The sequence below is a fragment of the Zingiber officinale genome, chromosome 8A (genome assembly GCF_018446385.1).
Source record: "Zingiber officinale cultivar Zhangliang chromosome 8A, Zo_v1.1, whole genome shotgun sequence".
NCBI classification, from domain to species: Eukaryota; Viridiplantae; Streptophyta; class Magnoliopsida; order Zingiberales; family Zingiberaceae; genus Zingiber; species Zingiber officinale.
Genome location: NC_056000.1, coordinates 37752003 through 37766125, shown reverse-complemented (window position 1 = coordinate 37766125; position 14123 = coordinate 37752003). Strand labels below are relative to the sequence as shown.

General features: G+C 35.6%; 3 protein-coding genes across 4 annotated transcripts in view; 2 read left to right on the top strand and 1 right to left on the bottom strand.

Annotated features, from left to right (window-relative positions):
* Window positions 1–1859, top strand: part of LOC122008524 (ran-binding protein M homolog) — a 36538-nt gene extending 34679 nt beyond the window's left edge. For both annotated transcript variants that reach the window (XM_042564277.1, XM_042564276.1), the window contains 2 exons: window positions 731–817; window positions 1329–1859. In XM_042564277.1, the coding sequence (XP_042420211.1) occupies window positions 731–817; window positions 1329–1613 (372 nt within the window). In that variant the 3' untranslated portion in view covers window positions 1614–1859. The remainder of the gene's footprint in view (window positions 1–730; window positions 818–1328) is intronic.
* A 623-nt stretch (window positions 1860–2482) lies between these two features.
* Window positions 2483–3404, top strand: LOC122008523 (NAD(P)H-quinone oxidoreductase subunit T, chloroplastic-like). Its single transcript, XM_042564275.1, has 2 exons — window positions 2483–2809; window positions 2907–3404. Exons 1-2 carry the CDS (start codon window positions 2508–2510, stop codon window positions 3325–3327), a joined length of 723 nt encoding a protein of 240 aa, XP_042420209.1. The 5' UTR covers window positions 2483–2507; the 3' UTR covers window positions 3328–3404.
* Window positions 3342–11986, bottom strand: LOC122008522 (pyruvate kinase 1, cytosolic-like). Its single transcript, XM_042564274.1, has 16 exons — window positions 11761–11986; window positions 9221–9317; window positions 9012–9109; window positions 7589–7744; window positions 6783–6860; window positions 6561–6692; window positions 5947–6027; window positions 5570–5638; window positions 5402–5491; window positions 4552–4696; window positions 4382–4470; window positions 4183–4278; window positions 4020–4087; window positions 3842–3941; window positions 3712–3768; window positions 3342–3623 (listed from the first exon to the last, which is right to left on the bottom strand). The coding sequence occupies exons 1-16, from the start codon at window positions 11827–11829 to the stop codon at window positions 3471–3473; spliced, it is 1578 nt and encodes a 525-aa protein (XP_042420208.1). The 5' UTR covers window positions 11830–11986; the 3' UTR covers window positions 3342–3470.
* Window positions 11987–14123: the final 2137 nt, after the last annotated feature.

Below are 14123 nucleotides of genomic sequence, written 5' to 3'. Positions count from 1 at the left end.
ATGACAACATGAGATCTCATTACATTCATGATACTCTCAGGAGCTTATTCTCGCTTTTAGAGTGTTTTTAAAAGTTTTAGGAGTGTTTGGGCAAGTGCAGGACTATGTTTGGTATATTTTCTGTGGAATATGCATTTTTTGGTAAAATTAAAACTCTTTGATAAATGTGTCTCATAAGGATGCTCATTTCGCTCGAGCCAGATCATACCCTACTCGGGTAACTCGTACTACTGTGTTTTTTTTTTTCACATAGTACATGAATCAAATTCTTTTAGAAACTGGAACAAACTAAATCAAACCTCTTCAGTATGATTCTACCTGACACAGTATCATATTGAACCAAATATCATAATTATAACTTTAAATTGACATATTACTGAATTTTGAATTTTAGACAAATACTAAAATTCTAATTTAAAATATTATATCTTTAACTTTTGGTTGTTTTGTTTGAATTAAGGAAATAAGTCAAATCAAAATTTTTGATAGTGTTTCTCAAACTGAATTAAATATTTTCAATGAAAACCAAACCAACTGATAATTTTGGTTTAGTTTGGTGCAGTTTTTTAGTCAAACCGGATTAGACCCTTTCCTAATTCCATACTATTACCTTGACCATTGCATTGGGTGATTGGGCATCTTTGTATGTAGAAAAAAGATAGTTCACAAACAAAAAATGTGAAGTTACCTTGCTGGTAGAGATACTAACATATGCTTGTTTGCTTTGTAGATAGGGCAGTCAGAAGATGCAGTAAGTTATGGTAGCTCCGCGATAACCAAGTTCTACAAAGTAAAGAGTTATGCTGATCTGCTTGAGGTATCTACTCATAATTTTAAAAGGTTGATGGTTCCTTTTATCCTATTAATTCTTTTCGTAGTTTCGGTCATATATATATGCCATTTGTACATTTATCTTTATCATGAATCAGAGTTTGACAAAGCCAAGAATGATATTTAAGTTATTAAGTTTGATGAAAGGAAATAATCTCTTGCAGTCTCATAGAAGAGACTATATATAAATCTGGATACAACCATGTGGACTAAACTCACTATTTAATATCCTATTAATCTAATGCTCTTAATGATCCTCAAACTAAAACACACACACACACACACACATATGTATAATCCAACTTGTTTCATGAACTGGAAAATGTAGACTAAGATATGACCATAGTGAAAAGATATAATATTTACACAAACAAGGCTGAGCAATAAAATTTTCTGATTGTACAATCAGTGTTGTGGTATTTGCTGCTTCATTTTAACTCCAAAAGTTCATATCATTAACGCGTGTGCCATCGACGTCTCTTTTCATGTACTGGCAGGACATTGTTGGATTGCTGGCCTATAAAGTTCCAGCAGCATCAAGCCTTGGATATCTACTTGATGTGCCACAGCGTGAGTTCGTAGCTGATGCAGTAAACGCTGCAGTTTTATCCACAAACCCTGCCTTGAAGGATCCAAACAGGTGCATGTACTCATGCCTGGAGAAGCTGCTGAAGCAACTCACGCTGTGCAGTCTAGAGAGAAGGGCGGCGATGGAGGGTCAAGGGGAGGCATTTTATCTTCACTTTGAACTACAAAGTGCTGGAAAATCCAAGCGCGGTTAGGGCACACTGTTACTTACAGTTTCGATCCAGAATGCACAAACTCCATTCAGCGACAGGCCTGATCTGGCCAATTCTCTAGGAAAAAGAATACATAGTTGTATTTCATTCAATGTACATTACATTGTAAATAAGTACAATATCTGGTAGCTATGATGAAAACTTCTGTTGGAACTCTTCCTAATTTGGTAAAACGTAGAAAATGTTATCTATATTTATTTTAAGTTAAATCCACGGTTTGAATTTTAACTAGACTGTAAGACAATTTTTTTTTTTTGACAAACTTGGGAAGCTAATCACTCCGGATGCATAACACTTTTTGATTTACTTGATTGACAGAATAAGAGGTCAGGTCGTCTATCATGTATATGTATTGCATGTACAGGGCTCTCTCATTTAAAATTAATTTAATTCTTTATATTAGATATTAAATTTATAAAAATAAATATTACATTTAATTTTATCTAAAATATCGAAAAATATATTTTCTAAGCGAAAATTTTCTATTCGAAGTGTTGTCCATTCTAAAATATATTATTTTAACGTGGAAAAAATATCTTAACATAATTTAATTTAAAACTTTATTAAAATTAATTAATTAATTATATATATATATACACACACTCAACTCATGGCAGGCGAATTAACACCTCTGAACCTATCCTACATTGTGAACTTTAAAGTAATATTTTAGCTATAATAGAAACAAAGAGGAATTTTGGTTGATTATATATTTATGGTCCTAAATGCAGAGTACGGATCCCACGCCTTGATATCCATCACACAATATATCCAATTTGATCTGCCTTTATTTATCTTATTTTTAAAAAATAAATAAAATAAGTCATTTTATTCCGGTCCCAGCCGCCCCAAGTGACAATCCATTGGCCTTTCTCAATGGCGGCATCCACTGCGTCGCCTTCCTTTCCCCCGCTCTTCTGCCGTCGAGCTACACGCGCAACTCCTCCTGCTCTCCGCCCCATCTACGCCGTCTCCTCCGACTCCTCCTCCGGTGAACCCCCACGCAAGCGCCGCGTCGACACCAGAATCCACTGGTCCAGCCCCGACGAAGGCTGGGTCGGCGGCAAAACCAAGAAGCCGGACGGCGATAACGATGCTACTGCAACTAAGAAAGAAGAGGAACGCCTCGGAGAAAGATTCGCCGACCTCATCAACACAGCGACCACCTCCCACTATCAGTAAGTCGGCGCGACGCCGCTTCCTCTCTTATTCCTTTCGATTTGTCGAACACCTCGATAGCGTGGCTAAGAAAACACGACGGCGGCGTGCCGTCAGGTTTCTGGGGGTGCCGGCGGAGGCGGACATGGAGGAGATCAAGGCGGCGTACCGGCGGCTGTCGAAAGAGTACCACCCGGACACGACGGCGCTTCCGCTGAAGTCGGCGTCGGAGAAGTTCGTCCAGCTACGGGAGGCCTACAACGTGCTGAGCGACGAGGAGCGCCGGCGGTTCTACGACTGGACGCTGGCGCAGGAGGCGGAGAGCCGCCGCCTGCGCCAGATGAGGATGGAGCTGGAGGACCCCTACGAGCAAGACGTCCGCGACTGGGTCTCCATCCCCGACACCGTCGACCGCCTCGGCGGCAAGAACATGAAGCTCAGCGACCAGGCCTTGACGGCGCTCACCGTCGACGTAGTAATCATTCTCATCTCCATCTGCAGCATCATCTTTGTTGTTCTATTCAAGGAATCATATTAATAACAAAAAAAAGAGACATGAATCTGTAAAATCCAGTAAATCCAAGTGAATAATTTGTCCTTTTTCATTCACTTTTATTGTGAGCTCATTATTGTTAAAGAGCAATCATAGCATAAAATGTAGTTGATGATGAGTGAAATTGTTCAAGAATCTTCAAACTCGACGATCTTGACGACGGCAGAGTCGCCGATCTTCTCGAAGATAACTGCCCGATCGTACGGCTTCAGAATGCCCACCGATCTGCCATAGTCCAGAGCAAGTTTCAGAGCGACCTCCTCCTTCAGGTTGATCTCTCCCTGCAACCGTAGCAGCAAGAACATTATGATCCTTTCTCATGGATCTCTTATTACACCTTCCATGTATCGAAACACTCAGATAACTTACCGAGCTAGAAATGGCCAGAATCGGATAGATGCCTCTTAATGCTTGACACTGCCTAGCCTGGAAACAATAATTCGAAACAACACGATCTGAAACTTGTTTGCTCAAAGAGAAAAAAAAAAAACTTTAGTACCTTTATGGTGCTTAGAGCATTTGAGTTCAACGAGTCGATTTTTTCTTGCGGAAAGACGAGAGCCAAAACAGGCATTGGAGGTCTATACTTAGCTACCAATCTGCAACAGCGCAACGTTTGAATTCAGGTATACGAAAGATTGTCACTGCAGCATCGCAGCTTGCTAACATCAAATTACCTGGGAGCAGTTCCTGTGGTAGTAAACGCGATAATCACAGACGCTTTGACTTTAACTGCCGCACGCACCTTGATTATAATGAGAACAAAAGGCAAAAGAATCCATTAGCACTTTGAGATAGAAAGTTACAAGTTTTAAATAACAGCATTTCAGATGTACTTACTGCTGATGATGCAACAGATTCTTCATGAGACATTGGCTCTCCAACATATTGTATTATCTTTTTAAACTGATGAGCTTGGTTGTATACACTCTCAGCCTACAAAAAAGGATGATGTTTGCTTATAATTTGTAAAATAAAGGAATAGATAGCGCTATGAAATTGCTGTCGCCACAATTCTGATTTGTATTACTGAACATACTTCTGAGCAGATCTGGCCAACAGTCCTTATGGTTTCAACAGGATAGAGACCTCGCAGAGTCTCTGCACCTAATAGTATACCATCGGTACCTGGATTTGAAAATGTTCCCATTTCATTGAAGTTGAAAATGATACCAAATAAACTTTATTTGATCAGAAATAGCAACAAACCATCCAAAACTGCGTTTGCTACGTCAGTCGCCTCTGCACGAGTTGGGCGCAAATTGTCAACCATACTGTCAACTACTCTAGTGATTATCGCAGGCTTTCCAGCCATGTTGCACTTCTTAACAGCAGTCTTCTGATAAATGAACACCTGAACACATATTTAAGCAATTGGAGCACTCATCTAGTACAAGCATAAAAGGATAGATCTACATTTATCACATAGCATGTCAAATTTAATCAACCTAACAATCCATATACTAAAATTTTGTGTTGCATAATATTAGGAAAGTCTATATAAACAATAAATTGTTTAGTACTAATCAACAAGTGTTTAGCACTCACAACACCAAAGCATAGATTGTGTGCAAAAAATATTCACAAGTACCGATTCCTCTAAGAGTGAATTATATAACATATCAATATATATACTAAATATTCATTAAATTTGTTATGATCATATTCTTCTCCTTTCCGGAATATATAATTTTCTATTTTTAAAGGACTAGTTTGATTAATTAATTAATTAACTGGCATGACTTATTTTGATTATCGTCCATGAACTCACTGTAATCAGCAACCTCGTGTTAGTCCTACCTAAACAGTATGCTGGCTGACCTTGCATATCTAATATTTGGCTACATGTAAAGCATTACAATTAAATAGATATGTGGACAACGCAAAATATTGGGAGGGAGATCTAGCTCCAGTTTCCCTGAAGAAAAAATTATGTGGTCCTTCAATGCACATATTCAATCAGCAATATAGATCATCTTTTAAATAGTGCTAATGATGAGTAATTATGCAAGCTATTTAGTTAAGATACTATTAACAGCTGCATTTGTGATGGAAAAACCTTTTCTGGAGGAAGATCTATCCCCAGGTTCCCTCGCGAAAGAATTATACCATCTGCTTCTTGGAGAATCTCATCAAAATGTTCAAAACCCTACAGAAGGGAATAAAAACATAAGAGAGATTAGAGATGAAAGAAGAATAAAAAAAACTATAAGGTAACAGTGCCTACCTCAAAATTCTCAATTTTGGCATAAATCTGTGTGTAGTGGAGATTTTGAGATCTAAGAAATTCTCTAAGCTGCAAATAACAGATAAAGCTAGTGCTCAGATAACAATGGTATTAAAAAATCATCAAAGCAACACTAATCATTACAATCTTCAGTTAAAACCATGTAACTATCAACTGTAAACAACAAAAAACTACTTAAATCTGTGGATGAATTGTTGAGATAGTCCACTGATTGAAATACATTATATATATATATATATATATATATATATTTTCTGACATAATTTAGAGGATTTTTGAAATGACTCAGCATTACCAATTATTACTGGTGCCATGCTTGTAAAGCGTGGGTAAACAAAGCGATTAAAGAAGCTCACCTCACGCACATCCTCTGCATGACGAGTGTAAGATAGGGAAATGATGTCAACATTGTTTTGTAAAGCCCAAGATGAAATCACCTAAAATGGAACCAGATCAGTTGTTGAATAATCAATCAAAAATTGCTACAGGAAACAAAAAGGAATGAAAGTGGTTTACAGGGAGGTTTGTCTATCTGATGCTGCACGATGAGAGAAAACAGTTACCACAACCATCTTAGATAAGATTTCAGAGGCAATGCCATCTTAAGAATAAACATAACTAGTGGATTGACTTTTGAACAGATTTGATAAACTGGAAAACATTAAGTTACTTCATTTGTGAAAAAAAAAAACTTCAAATATCTAAATTCATAATATTTTAAGCTAACCACCATGAACTTGCAATTATTCTAGGGTTGCCTTTTTAATAGAAATTAGAATTCTCTTGCATTGTCGTCATCATCATTTTCGTCATTATCCTTGTCATCACACCATTCAAATCTCAATTATTTGGAGTTGACTATTAGCTGTCAACCTCGGTCAAATTTATCTAGAAACAAGCTATGCAGAACTGGCCAAACTGGAAAATTTATCAATATGAACAATCAGTACTTCTGTGTTCTGACACTAACCTGCTTATCTCTACTACCAAGAGTTGGTAAATTGATAGACACTTGTGACACGTGCATGGTGAAGATGGACCCAGCAAGTGTAGCACTGTTCTTCACAAGACAATTTACATCATCACCGACTGTATCCACAACCTGTCGATAAGTTACACATTCTTTAAACAGGAGGATTCTTAAAAGTAAAAGAAGAAAATGCTTGGGAAAATCAAAGCCTAACAGAATCACCTCAAGCCATACAGATGTTGACTCACTTCCAGTGAAAAGATACTGACCTATAAAAACAGTATCGCCCTTTTTTACTGCCTGTGGTTTCAAGGAACAGTCACAATGAACCAAAAAAGGAAATATAAAGTCACTGCAAACTAGGAAAACAAAAAAATGATGACTATACACATGTAAATAGTAGCAATTAAAAAAGTACTATTGCTTAACTGTAGTTGTTTTCCGCATTTTCATACCTCAAGCCTCTAATGGGTGTTTGATGGCACGTGCTAAATCAATTTTCTGGCAGCAACATTTTCCATGCCACAGACTACTCTAGCTTCTTAACATTTGTATTTTACTTCGATTATCAATGTTGAAAAAAAAAATTGGTACACTTGCAAGATATTTGATTTAATTGATATTAATCACAAGAAAAATTGATCCTTTGGCATCTTTCATTCAAATGCTCCAAAGCATACTTCTAAAATAGTGCAAGATTTAAATGTCGTAGTATATAACTCTAAATTATGTGCGAAACTGCGTTTTTGTAAGTGTGCAAAATGTGTCTATAAAATATTATATAAAAAAAAAATCCATTTTCCATGGCATGTTCCCAGGTTATAGTTTACTACGACTAAATTGGGGGAGAAAAAAGGTCTGTAATTTCTTTTCTGCTAAACTACTAAAAAAGCTTACGGCTTGGTACAATTTCTTGTCACGTTGGACGAAACAAATTGCTTTAGAAAAGTGCTAAATTCTAGTATCTTCTACTTATGTGTGATGCTAGTAACGAGGCATAAAATGTCAAAAAAGTAATCGATTCTTACCTTTGCAAGATCAGAGATATTTATGGGCAAAACTTCAGCTGATGGAACTCTAGAACCATCTGGAGTTAAAGTGACGTTGTTACCAGATTTTAACTCAATTGGTTCACCGGATGTGTTGCAAACTTGAAGTTCAGGACCCACAGTGTCTAGCATAACCTACAGTGATAGGGCAGAAGACGATCAGTTACAGCTTTTCAAATAGTTCAATAAAATCATAGTAGCAGCAAGGACGAACAGCTACAAAGAAAATTATCATTAGTGGAAGATTAAAAAAGCACAACTTGCTCTAAAGTGCAAGACAAAGTTAACATTATATTGTCGTGTTCAAAAAAGGTAAAGAACTATGATTGAACAAGGCACATGTCTCAAGACAAAATGAAGCTTTGAAAATTCTGAAACTAAGAGTGCATTCCAGAAGGGAGTTATATCCTATGGACAAAACCACATAAGGCAGGTTCAAGCATAGGTACATAAAGCTGATGTAGTTTCCTGGCACATGTGGCTAAGTGACCACAAAAATTAATGTTCTAGGAAAGAGTAAAGAACCATAGAAGCTCTGATTATTTGAGAGGGGATATTTGATCTGAAAGAACCACAATTTCAATATTTTTTAGATGTTTGCATTTGTAGGCTGCATATATCAATAATGTCATCATAACATATTAGCCAACCACATATATCACACATGCAATATGAGATGTGGTTTCCTACTACAGATGCCTTTGTGGCCACCTAGGTTGTTTCCTAAAACATTTAATAAATAACTAAATAAGGCATATATAAATAATTTCAAATGATTTGATGTCTATACAACAACATATAAGAGATCTCGCCTTAAAGTGAACAAGTTAAAGAAGGTCAACATACGCAAGATGATTGTTTCTACAGACTTTTTGATGCAAGAAAATAGTAAATTGTTTATTTATAGATATGCATGGCATCCATGCACTCCAAGACTTCATAAGCTGCAATCGTTTGAGCTGCAGATCCATCATCAATGAAGAATACAAGGGAAAGGTTCTTGAGTTAAAACTGCTTTAACATACATAGTGAATACCCCAGCCTCTAGGTTATAGTGTGTTCTAGAATGTGAATCAATAATCAAGCAAAAGAAACGGCGAAGCTAGAAAAGTATAGCTACACTTGCACATTTTACAATTAAGTGAACTAGATAAACCAGAGAGGGAGATTAGACAATTCCCTAAGAAAATGATGTAACTTTTCACTGTGAGTAATCTATGATATGTAACAATTTAATAAATGATTTTATTTCCATAGTGATTCTACATTAATGTTTAAGCTTCCACAAAGGCACTGCTCAAGCATTCTTAAGTAGATTTGATTAATAAGTTCAATATTAGATGTTTCAATATTTTAGACAGCCTTACCAAAGATGTAAAAAAGATGTGGGGTATTCACTTACAGCGCATGGCTTCTTGATATTGCTCACAGCAATCCTCAAATTGTCAAGAGTCTCCTGATGGTATTCCGCATTTGACCCAGAAAAATCGAATCGTGCAACTTGAGAAACAAAAATGGTATAGCATGAACAATTTAGTCACGTGAAAGAGAATCATGAGACATAATAATAACATAACTCCAATCAATATATACAAGAAAAAGGGGACAAACCTGACATTCCAGCTTTGAGGCATGCCTCAAGTGTTTCCACTGATCGTGATCTTGGCCCAAGTGTCCCAACAATTTTAGTCAATGATGGAAAGAACTTCTGGCATTTTATTGAAAAATTAATACAATGACAACAAACAACTAAGAAAAGTGCAGTAGAGCTAGTCAAAATTTTAACTCATGCATGTAAGTTGTCACTTAGATTTCCAAGAAAGCATTGTCCCCAAACAATCTTTTAGGAAATGTACTATTTAGCCACTAGCTCTAGATAGTCCGATTCCCATTTGAGAACTGTTTATTTTATGAATCACTTCAGCACTTTTGAATAAAAGTTATGACATCAACAGCATCGCTATCCATCTATGTTTTCATCAGTATATTTGGCATAAAACCGTAGAGGGATAGCGCAATTTCCATTTGGGAACTGTTTATTTTATGTTTCACTCCATCTCCTTTGATTAAAAGTTATGGCATCATCAGCATCGCTATCCGCCTGTGTTTTAGGAGTATATTGGGTGTAAAACCATAAAGGGATAGTACAATTCCCATTTGAGAAATGTTTATTTTATGTATCACTTCAGCACCATTGATAAATCTATGAGGTTATCAGCATCACTATCCACCTGTGTTTTTATGACTATATTTGGTGTAAAAACATAGAAGATACCACACATAGAAGTAAAAGGTCTTAACTAAGAGTGGGAAATGTAATAAATAGAACCACAAATAGAAAACATAATCTCATTTAGATAAGTGACAATAAGGTGGGTAAAGTGTCAACTTTATTAACCATGAGTGGGCAAAGTATACATCAAAAACAAGAGGGAAAAGTCCAACTTGGCTATTGTTGGTGGATAAACTCTAATTTCCCAAATATTCTTTGTAAATAAAGCACTTGATACATTTTATGGTGATTTTGCTGCTTAAAAAGGAAGGTATTGGTTGTCATCCCCATGATCATAGGGCAGACAAACTTGTCGCCCTATGCTTCATAGAGGACTATAGTTGGTCTTCTCATATTTTTCAAGAGGAAGTCAATCCCCTTTCCATGAGGCATTAAGCCTGCTTATAAACCTCAAAGTGTCTGTCCGATAAGGAAGAGTCATATGGTTGAACACTATAGTTGGTCTTTAAATGCTTCAGTGAATCAATCGGAGCCACTCTTTTACATGTGACCTTGATTCTCCTTTTATAGGCTTAAAGTAAGTGTCTGGAACACTGTAGTTGGCCTTCAGATACTTCTATAACTGAGTCAGTCCACTTTCCATGTGACCTTGATCCTCCTTCATGAAACTGGTTGTTAGATTTGACATGTCTATATGATGCAATTAGCCTCCCTTCTTCTCTACAATTTGTTATTGTAAAAGATATGTTTATTTTTATTTTGGTAATCCAGGTATCCAGCTTTTCGGACGGACTAATCCGGTGACCAATCCAACCCCTAAATAAACAGAGAGAAACCTCTAACATATAATAATTTTCTTAATGACCCATCTGATTATAGAGCATCCAAACTCCCATGCCTCTCGGAATAATCAATGACCAACTTTTCATGTATGCACTGACTATCTTCATCAAAAAATCATCATCTTTCCTTCTCCATAAAAGTCCACCAATAGTTGGCCAAAAAACTATTACAAAAAATAAATGATAGCAGGGAGATACATAGAAATGAACGGTCAGGATAAATTATTGGCACAAATACTGCATAAGATGTCTCCAACACTAGACCTATGGTTTCATTTGGAACAACTTTCTATTGTACCCGCTGTGATCCGGAGCCAAGAGATTTCACAAGAAGAGACTGCTGATCCAATCACTAAGAAATCTCGCCTTTTGGGAGGTCTGCTTCCACCTCCATCGTAACTACTGATTTCAAAAAACAATAGCTATGCAACTTCAAAGATGGATTAGGAAAGAAATTGGTTGATAAATTTGACGAATCCATAAGAATTAAGATGCAGTTAGCCGCCCTTATTCTCTTTAATTGATTAATGTGAAGTGCTTGTATTATAAACATCTATAAGAAAAAAGGAACCTCTATGCTATAATAAATTTTTTAATGATCCATATGATCTTATTGCATCCGAATTCCCATGCCTGTCGGAATAAACTTGACCAAATTTATATACTTTCCTCATCGAAAATTATCATCTTTCCTTCTCCATAAATCCACCAATAGTTGGACAAAAAAGGACTACAAAAAAATCGACAATTATAGTAGGGATATAAATAGAGACGAACACTGAGGGAAAATTAAACCTCAATATCTTAAAAGTCAAGCATTAAAATGCACGTAACACATAGGCAAAAAGAAATAATGAGGAAGAAAAAAAAAAACTGACAAACCCACAAGAAGACAAAATCTAAACCAAACAACAGAATCACATACAAAACAACGACAGATGTATGATCCACAAAGGCCACAAGAAAAATACAAGAAAACCATATAATTCATCAGACGATCGAGCAAGGAAACTGAAAATGGATCAGAAAAGGTGCGGATGGAATCCAATAAACGGAGATCGAAAGAGAGGTCTCACGATCTTGGGCGGCGCGAGCACAGAGGCGAGGCGCACAGGTTCCTCAAGCAGCATCTGCCCGGTGTGCATTGTGGCAGGTTAGGGTTCCGAATCCGATCGTCGAACTTTGCGTCTCTGATGAGCAGCGGTTGGCGTGAAAATCGGAGAGACGCGAAGAAATGCCCGATGGCGAAGAATAAAGTACCGGGGTTTACTTTTTATTTATCAACGACTGCAAATTTCATTTTGGACCTGCATTGTTAACACTTTCTAAAAAGGTGATCACAAGTCTCCTCACGGGTGTCCAGATTATATAAATTACATAATCAGTGACTATCCAATTTCCTAGGGAGTAGGAAGGGTTGTTTTTATAGAGTATATATGGATCGGAAATTGATCTTTTAGAGTATATATGGATCGGAAATGTGAATTTGACCTATTCATTTAAAATTTATAGTAATAATTATAAAATTATAGTTATTAACCTATGTAACTGTTGTAATTTTTTAATTGTTATGATATTTTCAACAGATTTAAGATTTAGATGGAAAATACAGACGTGATATAATAATAAACAAGTATTATAGGAGAGTTAAATACTTATACTGACGGGATGCGTCACTCTTGGGATATTAGAAAAGAAAAGGCTGACTTTTTAATTTTTTTTAAAAAAATATTGTTAAAAAAATGTGCCCATCTTTTAAAAAATATCAAAAGAGTATTCTACAAAACTTTAATAAATTTTATAAAAGAGTGTCCTTTTTCACGATATAAATTTAAAATGATAAATTGTTAAGTATTTTAAAATGATATTCAAATGTAAAAAACTTAAAATATTTTATAGTATAAAATGAAGAAAAAAATTAATTGCAATAAGAATATTTTTTATTTATAATTTGACAAAAATTAAAAAAAAAATTATTTATATTATCTCAAAAGGATGTCAAAAATATCGAAATAATACATCATCTTAATTTTTCTTTTGAAATTGCACTAGACTCAATCTTGGTCTATCGAGATCAAGGTAAGACTAATTTTGCCGATATATATAAATTAATTTGGATAATAACTTAATCAACCTAAAATAGATATGCCCAACTTTCTTAAGATATAGGTTAATAAAGTTTAGTAAATAGTGAAATTATACTTAAAATAGAATTATCAAATTGGAATAAGGTGATTTATTTAGATAAATTATCTAGTTCTAATGGAGTAAAAAGTAGTAACACTCATAATGAGGGACATTTTATAGTATCATATAATGACTTTTTATATGAAAAAGTCAGATATCCAACGAGATATTTTGCATTCATTAAAAAGTAATCCAAAAACTTATAAAAAAATTACTCATATAGTTATCAATTATGTCAACCTATAGAGTAAAATTATCTAGTTCTATATAAATAATAAAGATAATGAACTGTAATAACTAATTTAAGTAAAGTGAAATTATCTAGCTCTTTATATTTAAGGTTCATTTCTCCATACATCTTCCCAACAAACAACAAACAACAAATAACAAACAACAAACACATATAGTGAGTCAAGAGAATTATCGATATATATCTATATTTTTGTTTAGATTTAATCAAAATTTCACATTGAAAAGATTTGGGAAAGATTATAAGTTTAAAAGCATATATGATATCTTCATTAGTATGAGGTTTTTTAAGTAGAACCCAAGAGCAAAGTCATGATGACCTAAGTTTAAAGTGGACAATATCATGCTATTGTGGAGATATGTGAACATCCTTTGGGTACAATAATTAATATCAGAGTTACAAGTTTTTGCATATTTCTTCAACATGTCGAGGATAACTTCTGTGAAATTTGATATAGTGAAGTTTGACAGAACCGGGAACTTCGGAATATGGCAAAGAAGGGTCAAAGACTTGTTGGTGTAACAAGACATGGTGATTATTTGGGTTAAAGATGACAGAAGGAACCGATTTGAGCGAGCACATCAATGTATTCAACCAGATTGTGAGCAATCTGAAGCGGGTTGATGTGAAGATCGAAGAAGAAGATAATACGTTATGTTGTTGAATTCTTTACCTTCATCTCCTATATATGAAAATTTAATTGCTACTTTGATGTGAGGTAAGGAAACTCTTAAATTAGAGGAGATCACAGGTGTATTGTGTAAGTATCCAGTGGTAGTTTAATGTGATCAACCAAGTCGGGTTAGCTCCTATTATATTTTGATGTCCTGTGTCTAAGTGTATAGGAACTTAGGAGCACAGGAAGTCGAGCGAAAGACGCAGCTATCGAGAAGGACAGCACGGGAGAGTCGATGGGCTCGGTGAGTCCTACGGACGAGGTGCTGCGAAAGAGTAAGCTGGCGGATGAGAAGGGAATGCGTGGCATTTTCAAGGGACGAGAAG

What these genes read in the sequence shown, in the direction of transcription:
- LOC122008523 (XM_042564275.1), top strand. Translation starts at nt 2,508, where the DNA reads ATGGCGGCATCCACTGCGTCGCCTTCCTTTCCCCCGCTCTTCTGCCGT. An exon ending in GCGACCACCTCCCACTATCA is followed by an intron (nt 2,810 to 2,906) that starts GTAAGTCGGCGC and finishes GCGTGCCGTCAG; the next exon opens with GTTTCTGGGGGTGCCGGCGG.
- LOC122008522 (XM_042564274.1), bottom strand. Translation starts at nt 11,829, where the DNA reads ATGCACACCGGGCAGATGCTGCTTGAGGAACCTGTGCGCCTCGCCTCT. An exon ending in ATATCTCTGATCTTGCAAAG is followed by an intron (nt 6,861 to 7,588) that starts GTAAGAATCGAT and finishes TTGAAACCACAG; the next exon opens with GCAGTAAAAAAGGGCGATAC. An exon ending in ATGCAGAGGATGTGCGTGAG is followed by an intron (nt 5,639 to 5,946) that starts GTGAGCTTCTTT and finishes TGTTATTTGCAG; the next exon opens with CTTAGAGAATTTCTTAGATC.